The 23539-nt window shown below is 41.3% G+C and overlaps 1 protein-coding gene across 1 annotated transcript in view; it reads left to right on the top strand.

Moving 5' to 3' along the window:
- LOC145395789 (glutamate receptor ionotropic, delta-1-like) overlaps nt 1-22487 on the top strand; it is a 39738-nt gene extending 17251 nt beyond the window's left edge. The window contains exons 6-10 of the mRNA XM_080269326.1: nt 3288-3341; nt 4152-4417; nt 5385-5516; nt 10153-10339; nt 22377-22487. Of these exons, the coding sequence (XP_080125452.1) occupies nt 3288-3341; nt 4152-4417; nt 5385-5516; nt 10153-10339; nt 22377-22487 (750 nt within the window). The remainder of the gene's footprint in view (nt 1-3287; nt 3342-4151; nt 4418-5384; nt 5517-10152; nt 10340-22376) is intronic.
- The last annotated feature ends 1052 nt before the right edge of the window (nt 22488-23539 follow it).

The following is a 23539-nucleotide window of genomic DNA, read 5'->3' as shown; positions in this document are numbered from 1 at the left end:
AGGAGAAAGTGTGAGAGAATGGGAGTATGGATGGGGTATATGTGCAGGAGTAGGTGAGAATGAGAGGGCAAAGGAAGGAGTATGTATAGTTGTGAGTAAAAGATGGAAGAAGAGCATAAGACAGTATGGATCAGTTGGGTCAAGGATTGTGTGGGTAAAATTGAAAGTTGGAATACAAATATGGGCGATTGTGTATGTGTATGCGCCAATGCAAGATCGTGATAGATGAGTGAGAGAAGAGTTCTGGACAAATGTAGAAGTGTGCATGGAAAAGTTTGGAAGGAATGAGAGAGTGTTTTTGATCGGTGATATGAATGGTAAAGTTGGGAATGTGAAGGTGGATGGAATAGTTGGTGAGTGAGGTGTGCCTGGTGAGATAGATGAGAATGGGAGTGTGTTAGTGGACATTTGTGCTGGGAGGGGGTTGGTGATAGCCAATACCCTCTTCAGGCATAAAATGATCCACAGGTATACATGGCGAGTTATGAGAAGGGTGGGTGGTGAACTGAATGAAAGGAAGGCAATGATTGATTATGTGTATGTGGATGAAAGGATGCGAAAATGTGTAATGGATGCAAGAGTTTATAGAGATTGGGAGAGTGGACTTTCTGACCACTACTTGGTGGTGGCCAGAATTAGAATTCAAGTAAGATGGAGGAATAGAAGAAGGGAAAGACGAGAGGAAGGAGTAGTTGCAAGGAGAGTGGAAAGGTTGCAAGAGGATGAGAAAAAAGCAGAGTATAAGAGAGAAGTGGAGGAACGATTGGGCAAATATGAATTGGAGCAGATGGGAGACGTGGAAGGTGTGTGTAGGATATTTACAGAATAAATATGTGCAGCATGTGATGTGGTGTGTGGAAGGAACAGAAGACGGAGGGGGGTGCAAGGAACAGCGTGGTGGACTGAAGAGGTGAGACAGGCTGTGGCACAAAAGAAGAAAGCATACATTGAATCGATGAGAAATAGGGCCGTGGAAGAAGTTGAGAGGCGGAAGAGTTATATGTAGAAAGAAAGAGAGAGGTGAAAAGACTAATAAGAGAGAGTAAGAAGAGAGTGGATGAGGAATTTGGAAGGAATTTGAGTGTAAAGTGGAGGGACTGTAAGAAAATGTTCTGGAAAGAGGTGAAAAGAGTAAGACAGGGTGGAAGTGAAGTTAGCAGGGGAGTGAAAGATAAAAATGGTAGATTACTAGTGGAGAAGGGAGAAAAAGTGAGCAGATGGAGAGAACACTTTAAGGAATTGTTGAACATAGAGGATGGAAGTAATGTGAGTATAAGTGGCTGGGGAATGGCTGGGAGAAGGAGGGAGGTGAGAAGACAGGAAGAAATCAGTAGGATAGAAGTTGTTGAAGCAATGAAGAAAGTTAAATTGGGGAAAGCCCCAGAAATTGATGGAGTGTGTGGTGAAATGCTGAAGCATGGGGGAGAGATAGTAGTAGAATGGATATGGAAGATGTGCAGATTGGCCTGGGAGGAAGGTAGAGTCCCAGAGGATTGGAAGTCAGGTATAATTATTCCCTTGTACAAAGGAAAAGGGGAAAAAGAAGTGTGTGGTAATCATAGGGGCATTTGTCTTCATAGTATAATAGGAAAAGTGTATGGTAAGATACTTATTGACAGAGTTAGAGAAAGAACAGAGAAATTAGTTGGAGAAGAACAGGGAGGCTTTAGGAAGGGAAGAGGTTGTGTAGATCAGATATTCATTCTTAGATCTTTAGTGGAAAAGTTTCTAGAGAAGGGAAAGAAGTTGTATGCGGCTTTCATGGATTTGGAGAAAGCATATGACAGGGTGGATAGACAAGGATTGTGGAAAGTGTTAAGAATATATGGAGTAGATGGGAAGTTGTTGAATGCTGTGAAGAGTATGTACGATGGTGCAAAGGCTGCAGTGCGTGTGGATGGTGAACTAAGTGAATTTTCCTCTTTGAAGGTTGGGTTCAAACAGGGATGTGTCATGTCTCCATGGTTGTTCAATCTGTACATGGATGGGGTAATAAAAGAGGTACAACGGAGGGTAGTGGATGTTGGAGTGGCCCTGGTGAGAGAGGATAGAGTTTTGAAACTCCCTGTACTGTTGTTTGCAGATGATACTGTGTGTTGAGTGAAGACGAAGGGGAGCTGCAAGGCTTGGTGGATGAGTTTGGGAGAGTGTGTAAGAAACGGAATCTAATGGTGAATGTTGGGAAGAGTAAAGTGATGGTCTTTGAGAGAGGTGAAGTCAGTGAATGTACAGCGAGGTTGGATGGTGAGGAATTGGAAAATGTGAGTACGTTTAAGTACTTGGGTAGTGTGATGAGTAAGGATGGATGTTTGGAGGGTGAAGTGCTTGAAAGGGTACAGCAGGGAAGAAAGGTTGCTGGTTCTGTGAAAGCAGTGATAAGAAACAGGGAAGTGAGCATGGAAGTGAAAAAGTTACTACGTGACAGTATTGTGATACCAACTCCAACGTATGGAAGTGAAGCTTGGACGTTATTGGAAGGACACAAGTCAAGAGTGAGAGCAGTGGAAATGAGTTATTTAAGAGGAGCCTGTGGAGTCACATGGAGAGACAGGCTGACGAATGAGGATATAAAGGAGCGTTGTGGTGTGGATGTGGCTTTGATAAGAAGCGTTATGAGTAATACACTGAGGTGGTTTGGCCATGTGGAGAGGATGGAGGGTGAAAGACTGACGAAGAGAGTGTATGTGAGTGAGGTGGAGGGGGGAAGAGGGAGGGGGAGGCCGAGGATGAGATGGAGGAATGGGATGGAGAGGTATATGAGAGAGGGGGGTGTGAGTTGGGAGCAGGGCAGTGAAATGGCGGGGGACAGGGCGACTTGGAGGCGATGTGTTTGTGGCCACCCCAAACGGGATTGAGGCGTCTGGGAATAGATAGATAGATAGATTATTATTATTATTATTACTGTTGTTGTTGTTGGTGGTGGTGGTCGTGGTGTAGTGTGGTATTGGCGTTGTCTTTCATCATCACAATTAATTTAGATGTGGGACATTGTCATTTAGCAGCCCGGGGCCGTCTTCCAGTGTTAGTCACACACGTAAATGTATTTTCACAAGGCAGGTGCTCCTGTTTAGCTCCTTCAGGATTGTTACACAAATGTGCTTTAGTGAAGCACAATATGGTTCTTCATTTTAGCGAAGTCCCGTATGATGCCAAATATGTCTATTGCCATTGTTCTGTATTGTTTTATAGTCACCGAGGACAATGATGCAATTAACCCTCTCATGGTCGCGTTTTCATGTTCTTCCCTTTTATATAACATGAGCCAACAGTATATGATTTTTATTTAGGTGAATGTGTCAATTGAGACAGTTGCATATTCTGATGCCATGAACACTCCCTTGGTCAGGTTAATTCTTCTTGGATGATGTTAGATTCATGCAATAAGAAATTAAAGAATATATATAATGCTGTTTTTATACAAAATATCCTTAAACACTTTGCTGGAATATATATTTATGGTAAAGATGAGTAAAGAGTGAGTTCGGATTGTTACTTCTCACCCCCAGCCTCTACTACAGCCACCACTGTCATGTAAGTGGTAGGCTATGTCACACTTGTTGATTTCTTGAAACCACAGCATGGAATTGTTAATTATTTCTGCTTTCATATAGTTTTATTTTGGTCTGCCTTTTTCGACGGAGAAAGAACTTTCGCCATTCCTAATCAAATGAACTCAAAAAAAGAAAAATAATACTAATAATACGTCATGTCTTCACTATAACCCATATCTGACTATTCCATGACATTGTCACTAATTTAGTGCGTGTTATATGTAACCGAAAAATTACATTAAGAAATTCAGAAAAATATCAATATTACGAAACTGGACATACCAAGCAGCTCCACAAAAAATGGCGCGAATGACCTCATTCAAATTGCGTGTCTTCCTGACGGTAGCAGATGCGCGGAGGTTCACTTTCTTTCATGGCTGGTATTACCAAAACCATTCCACTGTCCGAAACATCACTGCTCGCCCCTGTGACGCAATAAAGAGACAGCTACGCACTCATATCGTTGATCTTGAATTTCTCTCTCTTGTATTTTGTTTTTCTCTTGGAAGGAACAATAATTGCGGGCTCGCGGCCTTTGGTTCCTTCTTCCTCGCATTAATAAAAAAAAAATGTATAACATTGTATATGTATGTTTCACAGATTACGAGGAGAAAAACGTGGCAAACGAGGCATGGAGTGCTGAGTGATGGGTCGGTGGTGATGGAGTCTGTGGGCACCCTCTGTGGCCAGGGACTGTACGGACGCCTCTCAACCAGCCAGTCAAACCACATCCTGGTCGGCACTTGGTTGTTCTTCAGTGTAGTGGTGGGCACAGCATATCGAGCCAGCCTCATCGCTTCCCTCACCCTCCCAAGGCTGCCACCCAGACCAGAGACAGTTGAGGAACTGGTCAAGGTAGTTGACAGGTGAGATATCGAAGAACAAACGTTTGGATGCCAAGGTACTGGATGAAATTGAAATGTAAGTTAACGCTGGGCCCTTTGGTTATTTATCTCTGCTCTATCACTGCATCAAAGTTCATAAACTCTCAGTTCTATGTTTCCCCTCGTTCACCAACACATCACACAGTGAGTTAGTTTTCAGCCAGCAACTGGTGTTCTGTTCAAATCCTTCGATAGGTTACTTGCAGACCTGATTGCTCAAAAGCAGGGCAACACTGCATGAATCAACAAATGGTGTTCTCAAGTACCACGTAATACATCATCAACATATACCATATTTGAATTATTCCATCTCTCAATATTTATCTCCGGCTTTACGTTTTTCTTTTTCTTTACTTTTGTGTTCACCGCTCTTGTAACCTTATTCACTTCCACATCCATTCTTCTCCACAGACATCACTGCCGTACAGTCTCTCGCTTATGCTTCCTCCACTGTCTGCCTTAATACATGGACTAGATCCGCACATCCTGTAGCACTTTGGAAATTATTCAGTTCATTGCTTATCGTATATTCAGACAGTTGTTTAACTTTATTATTATTATTCCTATACTACAATAGGATAAATTCAAGGAATGTGCTGCAATAAACGGTATAGAGAAAGACTAAATAAAAACACTATAGCTCTTTCATTTTAACTTGCCCAATTTTCTTTTTCACTTGTAACTTATTTCACGAAAGTCAATGGCAGGAAGAGACAATACTACGTCTCGCTTTCTTTCCATAGCACTTCCTCGTGACTAGCAACATAATATCCTGGTTTTAATTTATATCACAAGTTAGCACTCGAGATGCAGATATGGCAAGTTTAGGTCAATTTTAAAGTTAAAAAAAAATACTAAATGTATCTTGAAATTAAGTTTTGGTGTTACGTTATTCTAGGGGCCTCAGTAGTAATACTAATTAAACAATTTTTATTTGTACATGTTACAGGGTGACAGTAAGATCTTTTGATGCTTCATACAAGTTCTTTTTAAACTCTGAATCAAGTGCCTATAGAGAACTTGGGAGCATGATGGTCGGGGGAGATGTTATGGACGGACTCAACGCAGCTGTGAAGATGAAGTGAGTTGGTTTAACTTACGGTGATACTATTTTTTAACAGAACATAGGAAGGAAAAACAAATGACAAAAGAAAGAAAAAAAAATCATACGCCAAATTACTGGGGTCCTCGATTCATTAAAATCTGTATTGCTGCAATATGACAGTGTGACATTCCAGTCATGAGCACTACCAGATGCCCATGTAGCACAGGGATAAAGGCATGGAGAGGTGGCACAATGGATGCAACTTCGTCTGAGCATTTGCCATAAAAGTATCTGTAAAATAATGGAAGGGAGACAATATTCCTTCTTACCTGTCGGGGAGGTAGTTTATTTGTAATATCAGGGATACTGATAATTTTAACAGCTTTGTTGTGAATTTTGTGTAGTTGTTTTAGTGCAACCTGTCCCCATGCATTCCACAAGGGTGAGCAATATTCCAGCTGAAAGCGCATATGACTCTTATAAACTATAGCTAACTGCTCATCAGTGAAAAAGCTACGAACTCTGTACAATAATCCATGTTTCTCTGAGGCAGCTTTAGCAAATGATATGACATGAGAGGTCCAGGTAAGGGCATTGTTAAGTGAAACACCGAGAATTTCAATACTCTCGAAGATTGGAATGTTAGTAGCATTGAAGATAATATAAGAATCAGGCAATATTTGTCAATTAGTAAACTGTATATATTTGGTTTTACTAGCATTAAATGAGACAAGGCTATTATGTCCCCATTCAGTGATCCTAGATAAGTCATGGAGATGGCTGTACTTAGTTGTGAGAGATATTAAACTTTGTGAATGGATGTTTAAGTGTGAATGAACTGTGAAGTATTGAGTCATCTACGTATGAATAAATTTATTATGAGTGACAGATAAGACGTCATTAACTTGAATTACGAATAGGGTTCAAGCCAGAACTGTTCCTTGTCGCACGCCGTTTGTCACTGGGGGATATTTGAATATACTCGTACGTCATCTACTCCTACACTTATATTTCTGTCACTGAGATGTGAGGAAATCAGAGGAACAAAAGATGTTATTCCATCGCAAGCGGGTTTAAACGGCAGAGAATGGTGCCACACTCTGTCAAAAAAGCTTTAGAAATATCAAACACTACTGCATCAGTTTCTCCATGTTTGTCAAATGATTGATGGATGGTGTGAGTCAGGAGATTGAGTATATCAATAGTGGATCTTTCGTGGCGAAAATCATACTGTCTATCACTAATTAAGTTGTTGAATTCAATATGTTTAATTAATTACTTATTCTCTGCAAATTCAAATACTTTACCAAGAGAAGACGTGATTGTTATTTGACTTTAATCGGAGAGGTCAGAGGAACTTCCATTTTTCAGAACTGGGTTGGTATTGGCTTCTTTCCAAAATTAGGTAATGCAGTACGTACGGATAGCCTAAATAATTTAGCTAGAACATAAGCAAGTTCTGGGGAGCACTTTTCCAAAACAATTGGAGGAATTCGATCTGGGCTTGGAGCTTTGTTGGTTGTTAAATTGTCTAGGATGGATTGTATGTATCTAGTCTGTATTTTAAGTGGAGCAATTTCGGGGAAGACAAGTTTTGGTACTGGGATGTTATAGCTGACTTCTTGTAACGTTGCAATTCTTGCGGATGTACTGTAAGGATATTCGCTTTACCACGTGAGTCATTTGTAATATTATGGTCTGAAGATTTTGGCAGGGGAATGGGTGATGACTTGTTATATAATTTTTTGGTATTTCGGAGATATGTTGACTGACATATAATTAAAGTTACTGGGATGCTTGCATGAAAATTTTTATCTTTTATGTATGTTAATCTTATTCATATACATTTGCTGTAGAAGAAAGTAACTATTGTACTGTATATAAGAAAATGAAAAAGAAAAGAAAAATGTATCGGCATTATCAATTATTTATGAGTATTTTTTGTTCTACTTTACATACCGCATATTATACATTGTCATACGTTACGGTTTAAATTAACATAATTTAATATCATGATTTTTAAAAATGTGTCCGAATTTCGGTGCAAGCACCAGATCCCATTCCTTGAAGCCCAGCATTCCCTCTACATACTGTACCATACACCTTCACAGGTCACCACTTTGGCGCTAACATCCGCCATCCATATATAAAACATGCTAAGACTGTCTCACACAGGACCAGTGTACTGGTATCAGCGAGGTTGTCGTTTCGACATGTTAGTGGGTCTGATAGCAAGTCGGTAAAGTCTGCTTTTTAACGAAATTCAAATCCATAAACTGTTCCCGCCCCAGCAGGGATTTGAACGCGCATCCAATGGGATATGAGAGCACGTTTCTACCGACTCGGCCACCGATAGATAACGATAATTATCACCCAGGGTCCGTTTCTTAAGCCTCATTATCGTCCGCCTTTAGCAAGGTGGAGCAATAATATTTTTGCCAGTGTCTATGAGTCTGTCTGTGTGTCTGTATGTGTATCTGGTCTCAACGTCTCGAAACTATGTGGACGAATTTTCACCAGACCTATGTGGATGTGCAGACGCCTATTACTGTACTTACAGTGTGGATTTGATCAGTGATGTCCGAATGTCAGCCGCCATATGTTTTTTAATATGAACGGGCTTTTTTGCGAAGCGCGATGAGTGAATTCCGTAGAGCTTCGTGAATTATCTTCAGAATTATTATGTAGGTACAGTAATTTGTTCCTAGGTATCCAACGACATATTCTGGCAGGCGAATGCTTTTGTGTCCTTTATTCATGTTTCCTCAGACGACATTATTCAGCTTTAGGCAGATCTCTTGTCATGAAGGGGTAAATGGATGACCGATCCGTCCTCGCTCGTTTGAAAAATCTCTCCAGACCTGAATGACATTGCTTGGAGACAGCATGGATGAAAAGTCAAATGTCACCGGACTGAAGGTAACAGTAGAACGTAGGGGTCTCGCTAGTGCTTTTGTCGACTGTATTTATTCTCGACCATTTATAGCAGTGACTTCCATGTGATGTAATTACTTAAAACAATTACTTATTATCCGGAGAAGACAAACTATAATTCTGTATGGTGATAATTTGTTCAGTAGTTATTACCTCACGAAGAGTCATGGCAATAGTTTAAGAACAAATAAAGCTAGAGGAACACAAATTTATAACTATAATTATGCAAAAGTTATGAAGATTTTTTTTCTGTACATTTGTAGTTTCACAGTATATATATTATAAATGGATTATTCCTTGTGAGTCTGAATCGCTGAAACTTTAACATACTCCTTCGAGAGTTTAAAAAAAATGCAGGTAAACACACTGCAGTGATTCTCCAGCATGGTGAAAACGTACTTGTTTTAGGTTTAGTCTTTTGCCCAAAGCAATGCATCTCTTTTAGATACAGACGCGTATTCAGGTTGGGTAAGAAGGCTCCCTAGCACCTCATCCGTAGCGATTTACTTTTGGATGTGGCTGATTAATATACGTTCTTACGTAATTTATGCAGAGTACGGCGATGTTTGAAAGATTAATATAACACGGAGTATAACAGTAAGGTGTAATAAGCGTATTAAATCGCTTAAGAAAACATGTAAAGAAGCTCCCTTAGCCAACATTAATACGGGCCACAATGGCTGTTTGAACAGTGGCCTCTGTTATATGAACTAAGTCTGTTAGATGTCACTCAGAGTGAACTTAGAGTACTGTCTAGCATTACTGTCAGATATTAGAGACAAACTACAATGCTTTTGCAATGGATTTTTCCCCTTTGCACTAAAATATTCAGTGGTATAGTGATAGAAACTTCTAAACTAAGAAACCGCTGACTAAATCGCCACAGTTCAGGTTGGTTTTCATACTACATCTGTTAACTGTCTGTCTTATGTTATCATATTATTATCCCCACACGATTATATTGAAGACCTTTCGAGGATGAAAAGCCAGATACAGGTTTCAATAATTCCTCCTTATCAGGCTGAATACAGTGATCTGACTTTATGTAGAACTAAAGAGGAAATGTGTCCTCCAAGTAAAGGAATTATGAGAGACTTTGAAAAGGAAGAATTTAAAAAGAAAAGTGAGATGTTGGACAGCCTTTCTTTAACCCTTTCCTCGTCCATATTTCTCTCAGCTGAAAAAATATTTCCTAGTGTGAACCTCCATGAACCATTATTTATCTCCATACTCACAGGAATGGGTTATTAACATGTACGACATAAAGTTGTTTATTTATATATATATATGTATATATATCTATATATATATATATATCTATATATATGTATATATATATATATATCTATATATATATATATATATCTATCTATCTATCTATCTATATATATATATATATATATATATAAATATCTATATATATAGATATATATATATAGATATATGTATATATATATATATATATATTTTTAAAGAGTCAGCTGGAATACAGTTTTGCACCTGAATCTGAAGGAGCAAAAACGTGTAGATGGTTTGGCGTGTGACGAGGCGCCAGGATTCCAGAGGAATGAATGGTGTATGAATGATTATGTGGCCCATTCTATTGGCCATGCTATCCATTATTCTCCCAGTATCGAATATTCCGCCCTTATATATCCTACTTAATGCTGTTTCTAGGTGGGGAAAGCGTCTGGGTGAATTATTACATGTTACTACTTTTGTGTTTTTTTTTTTTCAGAAGTGCTCATATCGGTGCCCCTCTGATCATGCGGCTGATAATATCCCGGAACTTTGCTAAACTAGATGGCACTTCCCCCTTGTATATAGGCAAGGAAAACTTGCTACAGCTTTCCTTAGCCTGGCCAGTGCCTCATGATGCCCCCTACACACCACAGATTGATAAATGTCTGAGGATTATATCGCAGGTGGGTAAGAGAACTTAATTTTAATATGTTTTTTACACGATATCACTCCTTACCTGAGTAATAATGATTGCAGATAGCAATAATTTTAAAGATGTTATTGTAGTAAAGAAGTTGTTAATTTCACAAGGATGATGTCTTACATATTCTATTTTTGCAACCTCCAAGCACTTTTACCCAGTTGCGGATAAATCCCTCGTAGTAAACGAGTCATCACTAATGCCAAGTCTTCGATGAGTTATATCGATTATATATGTGATGCCGAATAAACATTAAAACCTGTGTACTCAAACAAAATCAATACCTATATCAAGGGGAAAAAATGGCAACAATGCAAGTTAATTATCTATCATCTATAAAAGTGTAATAAGTTCACATTCTTAAGAAAAAAATAACAGATAGCCAGGGGCTCCTCCAAGTATGAAGGACAGAGAGTAGGCACCATCCGTCCTGCTGTGCCCATGGAGAAACCTTCACCACAGGTCCCCCAGACTCGGATACAGGACTAGCATGTGACGGACAGTAAGGGGAACAAAGCAATCATCACAATACGGTTGAGTCCCACCACACAATAGGAACTCATGACTAAGCCATGAGTGCCCAGTGCGTTGCTGGGCAACAGCCTCCTCCAAGCGCTAAGATGTGGAGGGGAGAACTCTCGGCACTAGTACCCTCTGAAAAACATCCCTTAATTTATTATTAACAACAGCTTCCCACAGTCATTGCCAACAAAGAAGAATCTAATACTTCAAGTATAGTGTCATATCGGGAAGAGGAAGGGGGTAGTTGTTAGTTGCCGGGGGTCATCGAGAAGCAGATTTTGCTTATGTATTTGCCATATCATTGCCCTGCACACCGACATGCACATGAATCGAACAAAATCGGACTAGTTTGCTTCTTCTCTTAATCAGGAAATGCTACTCGTGAAAGACAAGGACAGGGGATGAGCTGAAATGAAAGACTTACTGCTTGAATGCACGCACTGAGAATCACTAAAAACTATAAAAGAAACCTCCTCATCTGTTAAGATCAGATGCAAAGTCTGCAGTAAAAGTAGTGGAATTTAGAAGAATTCCTACACCAACAAAATGGAAAATTTCACCCAGACCTGACACCAGTGTCTGACTCTGAACCATCTGTATATAAAAGGACGGTTCTGCTGTGAATGGACGAATGTTCCTAAATAGCGATGGAGAGCAAGACAAGAGGCAGAAGACTTAGTAACCTTAGAATCCCTGCACGCCTGCACCTCAGGAAGGCACCATGGAGCTATTTCTGGGAGTCGGACAGGGCAGACATACTGCAGAGAAACCTAAATCTCCCATAAACTGGCTGACCCTGTAGGAAAAGGAATGTGGAGTGCGAGGATGAGAAACAGTAAGTGCGTGTGACTATGAACCATCTTTATATACAGGAAGGGTGCCTCTGTGAATGGACAAATGTTTCAAAAATAGCTGATGGCTGATGAAGCGCTAGACAAAAGAGAGAAGATTTCGTATCCTAAAAATCCCTGCCCACCTGCACCTCGGGAAGATAGCATGGTGCAATTCTTTGTAGAAAAGTCGGGCAGACAGGCTATGCAGAGAGACCTAAATCCTCTATAATCTCACTGACCCTGTACCTAAAGGAATGTGGAGTGCTAGGACGAGAAAAAGATACTAAAAAAAAAAATGACTGCCATTATAAACAAATAGCAGTAAATGAGTCTGGAATATGCCTAACACAGGTCCAGCAACGAATTATTACCGAATCGTGCTGTAGAAAAAAGGAACACCAGCCTTCACACGTTAGGAAGTGGGTAGGATCTGAAAGCACCAGCACCAAGATGCAAAACTGCACTGGACTGAGAACACTAAGCCCCGGTACAATAGAGGAAGCGTACACCTCGCAATCATGGACAAACTTAGATTCCACTAAGGCTTGATACAGGTGTCGGAGTGTTTTCTGACCTGCGCCTGATGAAGATGAGATACCGAGATAGTACCTTCTACAAATTCATTGCTTCCATGCAAGACACTCTTAGAAGTTTATGTGTAAAGCTCAAGTAACATGACAGTCAAACGTTATGCCAAGAAACTTGGTCTTCTCCAAGCTCTGTAGCAGGCCTCAACCCATTTAATCTATAAAAGTGGATAGCTACACTCTTGCCTGGAGAAAACCAGAAATCTCTCCAGTCTGCCCAGCTAGCAACCCTTTACAGCACCAGCTGCATCTTCCCCTCCACAGCACACAGCTGGGAGACAGCAAACTATATTACAAGGTCATCCACAAAGGGGGAAGAGGACACCCTCTTTGGCAGGGAGTCAAGTATGCCAGTGATGGCAAAAACTAAGGAACACTTAACACAATCCTTTGTGGAACAACTAACTTGTAGGACAGAGTGTGGGAATCACACAGACATGAAACCTTCAATTCAACAAAAAGTCATTTAGACACAATGGTACTGGTAGGTGGCCGAGCAGCCACAAACTATGAAGTTGATTCAGAATACCATGGTGCCATGCCGTATCATATGCCTTTTCCTGGTCAGCAAACAAAGCTACAACATGTTGTCCAAATGGAAAAGCCTCACAGGCTGCTGACCTAAATCTGATTAGGTAATACAATGTACATCTCATCTTATGAAACCCACTTTGCGATGGAGAGAAGAAACCTCTTCTTTAGATGCTGAACTAGCCTCATGCTAACGATCTTCTCAGTTTGCATACACACGATGGCAAACAAATGGGACTATAGTTTGTCACATCAGTATAATTTTTATGTGGCTTAGGAAATGGAATAACTATGCCCATCCAATTAGTGGATACTTTATCTTCATCCCTTATACCATTGTAAAATTTTAATAAAAACAAAAGACAATCGTATAGCAATTGGCAAATCATAGCATAAGGAATGTCACTAGGTCCGGGAGTAGTCGCTATTACTGCTGGAGAGTAGCTTGCAGTTCACAGACGGCAAGGAAACCATAAGGTTCCCATTCAGTCTACAGCAATGAAATACCTGACCTTTTCTTTTGACACTGGAATAAGCTAAATGGCTTGGAGGGATATGAACAAAAAATATTGTAAATGTATTCCACCAGAGCTGAAGCTACTTCAAAGGAATTGGATACAGAATATCCCTGAATTTAAAGTACCGGGGAAGGAAAAGGCGAATACTTACCTGTTATTATCATCGCCTTACAGACAAGTTGTAATGCAATGGATGCGGTAACAGGCAAAACACAGGTTCTCCACGAGGTGTCACATTAGTTCTTCAGAACCCACTTATAACTTTCACGGGCTTTCTTAAACTGAATTTAAAAGAAGACATATTAATTCTTCCTAAATTTTCTACAAGCATTTTTGTGGACACTTAGCTGAAGCACACCCCTTATCCCGCCAAGGCACAGGTCTCCTGCACAAGTTTAGAGACGTTCGTTGAATAGAAAAAAAAGGCCAACCTGATAAACGCTAGATGTGGAATACTGTTGTGCATCATCAACACTGAAAGTTGGGAACATTACAGTCAAGACTTCAGTGTTCTCCAAACTCTTCCCAATCAGTCATACCCAAACACTAGCGAGAGACACGCTTCACAGCACATAGTTGCATGTTTTTACCACAGTAGAGTAAAGATCAATACTATGCACATCAGGCAAAATCTCACATGGAAAGTTAAGTGGAGAACAACGGGAGACCAGTGTAAGATCAATAACAGATAGAATACCAGTTTGTACATGAAATGTGTCAGGTCTTTAGTGCTAAGAGGAACTAGGTCCAAATCCTCAACCAAAGATGCCAGATCACAACAGGTGGTACATATAGTTTCACCCCACAAAGCATGACGCCTATTTGCTTCACCTGGAAGAACAAATGGCATAGGAAGATGAATAAAGTGATCAAGGCACAGAGGGGTGTGAAGGGGAGAGAGGTAAATAAAGAAAACAATATGTAACTCCTCCCTAGATGTAATTGAACAGCTTCAGCCTGAAGGAGAGACCAAACAGAAAAAGAAGTAAATGGAAGTTCAGTACCGGACAGGAGAGCACGGCCACCACGAGAACCACGGCCCATAAGAGCTGATGAGTGGAGAACTCTATATCATATCAGAGCAGGAGGAGTCTTGTCTCACACCGTAGGCTCCTGAAGGCAAACACAGAAGGTGGAACTCAGGCAGGAGCAGTTGAAGTTCCACTTTGTCCAGAGACATTAACAGTTCCACTGCTGAACAATTACTACTGGACGATGCATGGCTGGTTATCTTCAATCAAATGATAAGAGGATTTTGCTGCAGCTTCTAAAGAATATGGTGAAGTCAGCATAGATTGCAACAACTCCGATGAGGATGATACAAAGTGCACAGTAGGGACCCAGTTTATTTCAACATTTCCCCAAGACTTGCTTCTTCAGGAATGACATACAATGTTTACACTCAGCGACTAAAGAAAGCCTCACAGCTCCAAGATAGTGACGTCATGCTCTTGAACAATCTGTCAACAATAAAGTAGGGTAGTTTGTTCTGGTTGTTCAAGGGATCTTGGAGCTGTGAGACCTACTTAAGTTGCTGAGAGTAAACACCGTATGCCACTCCTGAAGAAGCCAGTCTTGGTGAAACGTTGACATAAACTGGGTCCCTACACTACACTACTTGCCATTCTAAAGAATACCGTGAAAGCTGGGTTAAATACGCTGCCACTGCACTTAACTCTCCCAAACCCTGAGTTGCTGCATGTGGGATTTTGTTGGGAAGGTTCTTAACATACTACCATTCGTTGATAGGTCAGTCCCAAAGCTCATATGACCCAACCTGGAGTTCCCACCTTATTTATGTTTTGAAAGTGCGAAGGACCGTCACGTCAGGGTGATAGTCTTCTCTACTGGGTTAAGCTAGGAAAAAAATCACGTTGTGAAGTCTGTTCAGACTCTTAATGAAATGAAAAACAACAGCATTCGGGGGCAGAATGCTTATCACTGGCAAAATAACTTGGCTAAGGTACAAGCTACCTAAAACGAAATTTTAAGAAACTATATCCATTGCTGACATATTGGTCAAAATGTAAATTGATGTATGGCGGCCGGCATTCGGTCACCTTTGATCAAATCCTGAGCATAAGTTAATCACTTTTGCCCATTCACATAATTGCTGTTTCGTCATGGTTTTGTGAAAGTTCTTCCACAGCTTTTAGAGATATTTCGGGAAGACACACACACACACACACACACACACACACACAAACTCCATTGCCTCCTCTTGCTAAAAGTGGACGTTAAAAATCATTACTTGTTTGTAGCATCCCAGCTCTGTTTATGAGTATGGTAACAGTGTGTCGTATAAACAAGTATGAATATCGAACTTTAACACCAGAATTAAGTTAAATAACAAGCAGGTAAAGAGGAACCCTTATTGTAACGTGGATATGTAAGTGACCTATTTTTCTGTTATTTTCCTCTCAACCTGCTTGGTGAAGAAGTTACTTTTGTTATAACAATCTCGTTACTACATCAGAATCAGTTGTTGATAGCCCTCCAGTGACGATTCCACATGGTTCATTAACATTCACACGCTGGGTATATCTAATGTGGTTCTCACCTCATGCCGGGCAATTTCTCAGAAATTGCTGAAAATTGCTTGTTTTCAGACCTTAATATCTCGGAAACTATAGGACTTAGGGAAATGAATTTACAACCATTTTACTCATCAACTCCTCTTCTTACAAGTGAAAGTATCCCTATGTCCGTAGGTCCTTGTACTGATGAGTAATAACGTGAGGAAGAGAACTGATTTTGGGCACGAGAGAGGTGTTCATGCGTCTCCCTGCGACACCGACTACAGCGTTGCTGTCGGTGTGACAACTTACTCTCTGCTAGATAAACTAGACAAAGTTGCATCCAAAGCATGCCTTATGCACTGCCATTGAGCCCATTTCTAGTATTCTCGGAAAGAGGGTTGGCAAGGGCGGATGATGCAAGGGTCCACATAAGGTGGGAACAGAATCGGATTTGAGACGTAAGAAAGCATCATTTATACCTGGCAGAGTCGCAGTGATGACTGAGGTATGCTTGCCTTGGCTGCAGGGAGGCTATCCTACCCTTTAGTGATGAGATCAAGTGGCAGCCACTACAAACTGTGGCGCAAAAACACTTGTGGTTATAGTCGCCATCCGGTTATTAACTAACGTGGCACTTAGGGGTTAGGCAATTTTTCCACATAAAAGATCTGTTGTATCTGAAATCGTCTACCAGCACAGGTAGTTGACACTTAGTCGACAGAGCAGCTCAGAGTTATGCCTGGCATGACTTTGTGGTAGATTGGATATTTCCTCCAATTTCCCAGCCTACCCTTTTCCCCCCAGGTTATTTGTACTTTTTTTTCTGTGCCCGTTTCACAGGTGGGTGAAGAGAGCCTTAATCTCTTCTGTACTTTCCTCTCAATAATTGAGTAACAACTAATACCTGGCAAATTCATTCATGGTACCTCTGAGGTGTAGGTCATAAGATCTTGTGAGATACTACTTCCCCTTGGAAATCTTCCTACCCCCCCCCCTTCTTCCTGTGTCTGTTTAAGAAACATTTCCTATACTGTGTTATCCCAGCGAACTTATAGGCGAAAATTGGTAAAATCTGTCTATACGTTGACTATATCTGGGACACAGAACAGGTGAAGAATTATCTTTGATGACTAAAATATGCATTTATAATGCACAGTAAAAGCCTGGAAAAAGATCACTTAGCAGCGAAACTGGTGCTATGAAATCTTGCTTCATATAGGCATTTTATTAGCATAAACTAATAAATGACGGATATACAAGAAGTGTTAACGGATCTTGTCCCAGTGGCTGTTTACAGAAACAGGTTTGTAAATAGACAGTTTTGTAAGTCCGTGGCTGGTGGCCCTTGAAGACGTGACATATACGACCAGTGTAGCCCAGACATGTTATTCACTGAAATTTATACCTGTATCCCATACGAATAAATCAGACGGCTCTATAAATCACATGTCCTATATAGGCCTATGCACCGAAGAATGATCATTATTAAAAATTCAAAACATGAAAATAATGTTTTAAACTAAAAGAATACTAAGAATTTTGAGGGTGGTTAGCATTTACTTGTAGTCTGTACTGGTAATGTGATGTAAGGTTCATGCTTGAACCAAAGCTATATGACTTAATTGAGATAATCTGTTCCACAGAAGACTCCGTCCAGTGATTAAACACCGATAATCTGTTCCACAGAAGACTCCGTCCAGTGATGAAATGCCAGAGTTTTACAGATTTTTGCTGAATGAAACTTGAAAATATGTCAGCATTCATATTTTTAACCCCTTAACCGCGGGGCGTCACTTTCGTGACGCTCGGCCACAATGGATTATACCGCAGGGCATCACTTTTGTGATTCTGTGTTATTTTGAATTATCCCGGGCTCTCAAGTGGTGGCTTGTATCATCTATCAGTACTGCCAATGTCCAACACTAGTCAGCACTCCAAATCTCATCTGTACTCCCATCCATTGTTTACTCCCATCCATTGTTGACATTTTAGCAATTTTACCCCCTTCGTGACTCCCCTCCCTACCTGCCCTCCATTACCCTCTCCTCTCACCTCCCACGCCGCGCTGCGCTACGGAAATTTCCCCCTGATTTTTCCACAGATTTCTTCCATTGAAATAAGCCCTATGCCCTATATTTATACCAAATAATATATACCAAAAAAAAAAACAGGTAAGTGATAGTGTTATACTCCAGAAACTGGCTAATTATCACCTGACAAAACCTCACGTGCATTCATTCGCTACATTACCACGGTAATTTCTCCTTTGATTTATGCCTTGTAATCGGTGTCTGTAATAAAAATATATATCAGAAAGGAAGGGAGAATCCTAACTGACATTTACATTCACCTGGAACTACCTATTTCTTTATTTATTGCCAAGATTTTCTACCTATAAAAAATTAGCCTGTAAGTTACCAGCAGTCAGCCTAAAGTGTCATTGTCAACCCTTCCCTTCTCAGATAAGCCGCGGCATTTAGTTCCTTGTCTTCCGTTGTAGAGAAAACATGTCGCACTCGCGCCCCGCCATTCCTGCCGCTTCTGCGCCCATTGCAAAGGGCCCCCTGACCTCTACTCCAAAGAAAAGTGTTGAGGCAAGCAGGAAAGGCCTCAGTGACTCTGCAGGGGCACGAGAACTTGCAGAATTGTCCATGATAATGATGGATAGTGACTATGACGATTCAGGTGAATCGTGTGATGAGCAGGGTGAGGTTATTGCGCCAGAAACAGCGACAACGAGTGCTTCAACAAGTGAATCAGTGTCTAGCTCCAAGGGAAAGGAGCCTTTAGTGCAGGAAGGACAAGAATTTGGGAAGGGAGTGAAAAGGCGGCGTGTTAGCCCCAGAACAATGCCCCCACGTGACCCAGCCCGCCATGAGTCACGAGTGCATTCATCTCCCCGTTCCCCAAGCCCCACTTTACTCATCTCGTCATCATCGTCGGCTGAGTTATCTCCGGAGTCTTTGTCATCGGAGTCACCACCAGCATCAACAGTGAAGGCAGGCCGTAGAGGTAGAGGTAGATCTAGGAGAGTGAAAAGTAGTGTAGCTAGTAGGGTAAGGGCTGCTAGTGCTGTACGGCAACCTAGGGTCAGTGAGAGTGACCTTGACAGAGATAAGCCTCCCTCACAGCCAACCTCCACCACCACCACCACCACCCGCCCTACACCGCCACGATAGGGAATCCTGGACGCCTTCGCGTGGACGGAAGGGTCAGATTTTGTCCCCGAAAATCTTGTTTTCGATGAGAGCTCCTCAGGAGCTCAGCCTGCCTTCATTATGGACGAAAATGCTGAGTGTGTCGACTACCTTTTGGCCTTCCTAGATGACGAAGTCATGCAGCACATATGTGATGAGACCAACAGGTACGAATCACAACGTGCTGCTAGTGGTACAGGTGCAGCCAAGATGCAACAGTGGTCCATGCTGGGAGTGCAGGAGCTGTATGTGTTCTTTTCCCTCATGCTTCTCATGCCACACTCCAAGAAGCATGAGTTGGAAGAATACTGGTCCATGGACCCCTTACTACCCTCACCCACCTTCAATAAGTACATGGCCAGAGATCGCTTCCGGAACATCATGGGAAACCTGCACTTTGCCGACAACGATGTACCTTCTCAAACCGACCCACTCTGGAAGATCCGGGAGATTCTGAGCAGAATGAAGGATAAGTTCATGTCATTCTTCCACCCATTTCAGAAGGTTGTCATTGATGAATCCTTGGTTTTGTTCAGAGGACGTCTTCGGTTTGTTCAGTACATTCCATGCAAACGCCATTGCTTTGGAATCAAGTTCTTTGTACTGTGCGACTGTAAGACGGGGTACATCCTTGACTTCGTCATATATTCAGCCAGCACTGTCGATCTCGATAAAACTCACCCCCTTGGCTTCTCAGGCTGTGTAGTGAAAGTGCTCCTAGAAAAGTATTTTGGTGGGAATCATGTGCTGTATACAGACAACTACTATACAGCACCGAAACTTGCCGAATACCTTTCTGAGCACGGCATTGGCTCCTGCAGCACTGTGAAAAGTAATCGTGCCAACTTCCCCAAATTCCCAGAGGCGGGAACCTCGCAGTGAGGAGACGTGCACCTACGCAAGTGTGAGAAGATGCTGGCAATACGGTGGCATGACAAGAGAGTCGTGCACATGCTCACCACCGTACATAAGGAGGAGATGAGAGACAGTGGGAAGGTCGACCGTAGGACAGGCGAACCTGTGATGAAACCTGATGCTGTGTTGGACTATAATATCAACATGCGGCTGGTGGACAAGTCCGACATGATGATTGGTGAGATCGACTGCCTCAGGAAGAATACTAGGTGGTACAGGAAAGTTTTTCTGCATCTCATAGATATGACGATGCTGAACGCCTTCATCCTGTACAAGATGAAGGTAAAGCCACCCAAGTCCTTCTCCCTGAGGTTGTTCGCCAAGACTTGTGTCCAGCAGCTGCTGGAAAGATATGGTAGGGTGCAAGCAGCAACTCCAAGGTGCCATCCAGTAACACTTCCCGACCGACTTGAGCAGAGGGCGTATATGGATCGGCACAGACTTAAGCTAATGCCTGCCACAGGGAAAAGGAAGGCTGCGATTCGCAGGTGTCAGGTATGTGCGCATACCACACGCTGCACACCTGAGCATAAACGCACCTCTTGGCAGTGCGCTGAGTGCCAGGTTCCCCTCTGTGTTACCTGCTTCTTCGATTATCACAGCCAGAAGCAGTTCTAACAGTGCAAGTGTGGAAGCAGAATTATTTGGAAATAATGTGTAAATAATGTGTAAATAATGTGTAAATAGCAGGTGAAAGCAATGGATGTTCAGTTCATATGATTGAACAGTGTATTATAGTTTTATCTTACTGAAAGTGACAGTGAATAACATAGTGTAAGTAAAATAGCAGGGTAAATATTGAAAATAGAATAGGAAATGTAAATAGTAATGTAAGTAATTAGTAATATAAGAATATGAGTACAAATAATTTATGTTATAACAGTGAGAGTGAATCCGTGGCTCTCTACGTATTTTACTGACTGAAAAATTGAATGACTTCAGTGACAATAAAATAATACGACTGAAGGAAACTTATGGAGAAAGACTCCAGATATATATAAGTGTGATATAGTAATAGAAATATAAAGTGTGAGCTGTTTTATGAATAATAAATGACAGAGTGCCTAGAGCGAACTAGCGCAAGTGCGACGATCAGACGCGCTCGTAATTTCCATTGCTTTCACAGTGTTTTTTTTTTTAGTATGGATCCCAAACTACTTGAAAATTGTAGAATAGTGTTTATAGTGTTTGTATCTGGCTGTGGTAATCATATTACGGGTTGTCGGGAAGTGTAAAGTGGAGACTTCGTTACCCTACTTCAGAGGTCTCCACAAGTCCTATGGTAACGACGAAGGCTCAACAATCATTCCAGGAGAAAGCTGAAGGTATGTGCCATAAGCATATATAATTTTATTATTCTAGGACTAATAACTGATTTTTGGCAAATATTTTTTGAGGGTCTGTCGGAGCCCAAATAACCCCGCGGGACAAGCAAGTCATTGGTAAACAAGCCCGCGGTGTAGGGGTTAAAAAGTGCTTATTTATATTTTCACCCTGAGACAAAGCAAACATTACTTTCAAATGCATTATATGGTATCAAATATAGATAATTTTGGATCATTAAAAGGTATTGGCCCTCATTTCATTGCGCCAAAATATAGTTTTTGATTTTGCGAAATACTGAGCTGTTTATCGTACTTGTATGATTCATATGCACCGTACCATTTTCCTCAAAGAGTATAAAAAGGATAAATTGGTGACGAAGAGTACGTTCCTAATAATAAAAATGACGTAATTACTGATGGTGCGGCCTGACTGTTCAAAAGTATGCTACATAGGGACAAGTAGCGTCCACATTATTGATGGCCACGAAATGATATATCAAAATAGTCCACACAGGCTGATAAAATGAGGTGATGGTAACACTGAGTACAGGGGAGCAGTACAGCATTCTTAGCTGTGGCCCAACCAGCCCCTTTCGTCTGAATTAGAGAGAGGAGTGACCAGCCCTGACTGATGCATTATACTTAATGATTTTGCTCTATCAGAGTTGTAGAACAGAATCTTAAATAGATTCTTAACATGCTGCATTGTCATTAAACTCTGTGCATGTACCGGTATGCGTAGGGTGACTGTGCATAAATTCAGTATGTTAAATGCATCAGAAGACAAAAGGGTAAATATAAATGTTATAGCACTGTTAAGAGATTCGTAAACGGTTTACTTAAAAACTTACTACATTTGGACTTAACGAAGTCTATTTTAGGCTCTTCCATGACTCACTACTGCAATTTTCTGTTTTCAGGCTGGTCTATATGGGCAGTGGAAAAAGGAAACACTGGAAGCCGCTGCACGTGAAAGTCGAATGAAACAGAGGGAAGAAATAAAACAGCAGGGACAGAATGGAACAGAACACAGCCAAACTAATTTCAGGAGTCTGTCAATTATCCATATGCAGGGACCTCTGCTGCTTCTCCTGGTGGGCATCACCCTGGGCAGTGTGGCCTTTGTAGTGGAGAGGCTGCTGGTGTCGGAGCCTCACCCGTCTCCTACACCTGCATCTACTTGACTAGGATTAGACTGATTAATTTTCCAAACGATTCCCGCAAGTAAAATTTTTTTATTGATATAAAACCGCCCCATAACATAGTTGACCTCCTCAACCTTAGGGCATCATTACTGTTGCATTCATTCTACAATTAGTAATCATTTGGTGGAAACATGGATAATGTGGAAAAGGCATCGAGGGGTACACTGTGTATTAATATTGTATTTTGAGCGCTAAGGAAAAAAACTAGTTCACAAGTCTTAATACTCTTATGATGTGTATGCAACATCGGATTCAGAAAAAATAAAAACGAAGTAATTCACATGATTTTTTTTTTTTCAGATCTGTGATAGCTCGTAACAGAAAGGTGTTAACATTCACTATTCTATATATACAAAAGAGCTGCGTTGATTGTATGTTTGTTTGAGTGTTTGTCCTTCAATCACGCCCAAACCAAAGGCCAGAGACCCCCAGCCCCATATATATTCTGTATCAAGGTGACCCATGGATGTTTTTAGGGGGTCAGATTTCAGATTTGGGTCATGTGAGGTCACCTGTGGTGTTCGCTTGTTTGGCCCAGGCAACGCCAGGGACCTCTGCAGCCCAAATTTTGGCATGAAGACTCACATGACCTCCAGTTGACATAGGCTTTGTAATGTTGCTCTCTGAGGTCATTTGACGTCACTGGTAATAAACGCTCGAACAGCTGGACTCAGCAGCCCAATTTTTTGGTGTGGAGACTCCCATGACCTTCACTTCGGACATAGGTTATGTGAGGTTGATCTCTGAGGTCATTTGAGGTCACTGGTTGGAGGTCACTTGAGGTCACTGGTAACACACGCTCAAACAACTGGACCCAGCAGCTCAATTTTCGGCGTGGACTCACATGACCTCCAGTTCAGACATATGCTATGTGAGGATGACCTCCGAGGTCATTTGAGGTTACCGGTAATAGTAAACAAGTGCGCACAAATACTGTGTGTTAGTCTGTGAAAGCTGAAACAGAAAGTTCATGAATTTCTTATAATCCCTCTTCAAAACCATAAGAGGTACGGTACATGGTCTTTCTGGAG

Source organism: Coenobita brevimanus, chromosome 33, assembly GCF_032717465.1.
Source record: "Coenobita brevimanus isolate Jiangsu-jjx chromosome 33, ASM3271746v2, whole genome shotgun sequence".
Classification (NCBI taxonomy): Eukaryota; Metazoa; Arthropoda; class Malacostraca; order Decapoda; family Coenobitidae; genus Coenobita; species Coenobita brevimanus.
This window is presented reverse-complemented; position numbering and strand designations above follow the sequence as displayed.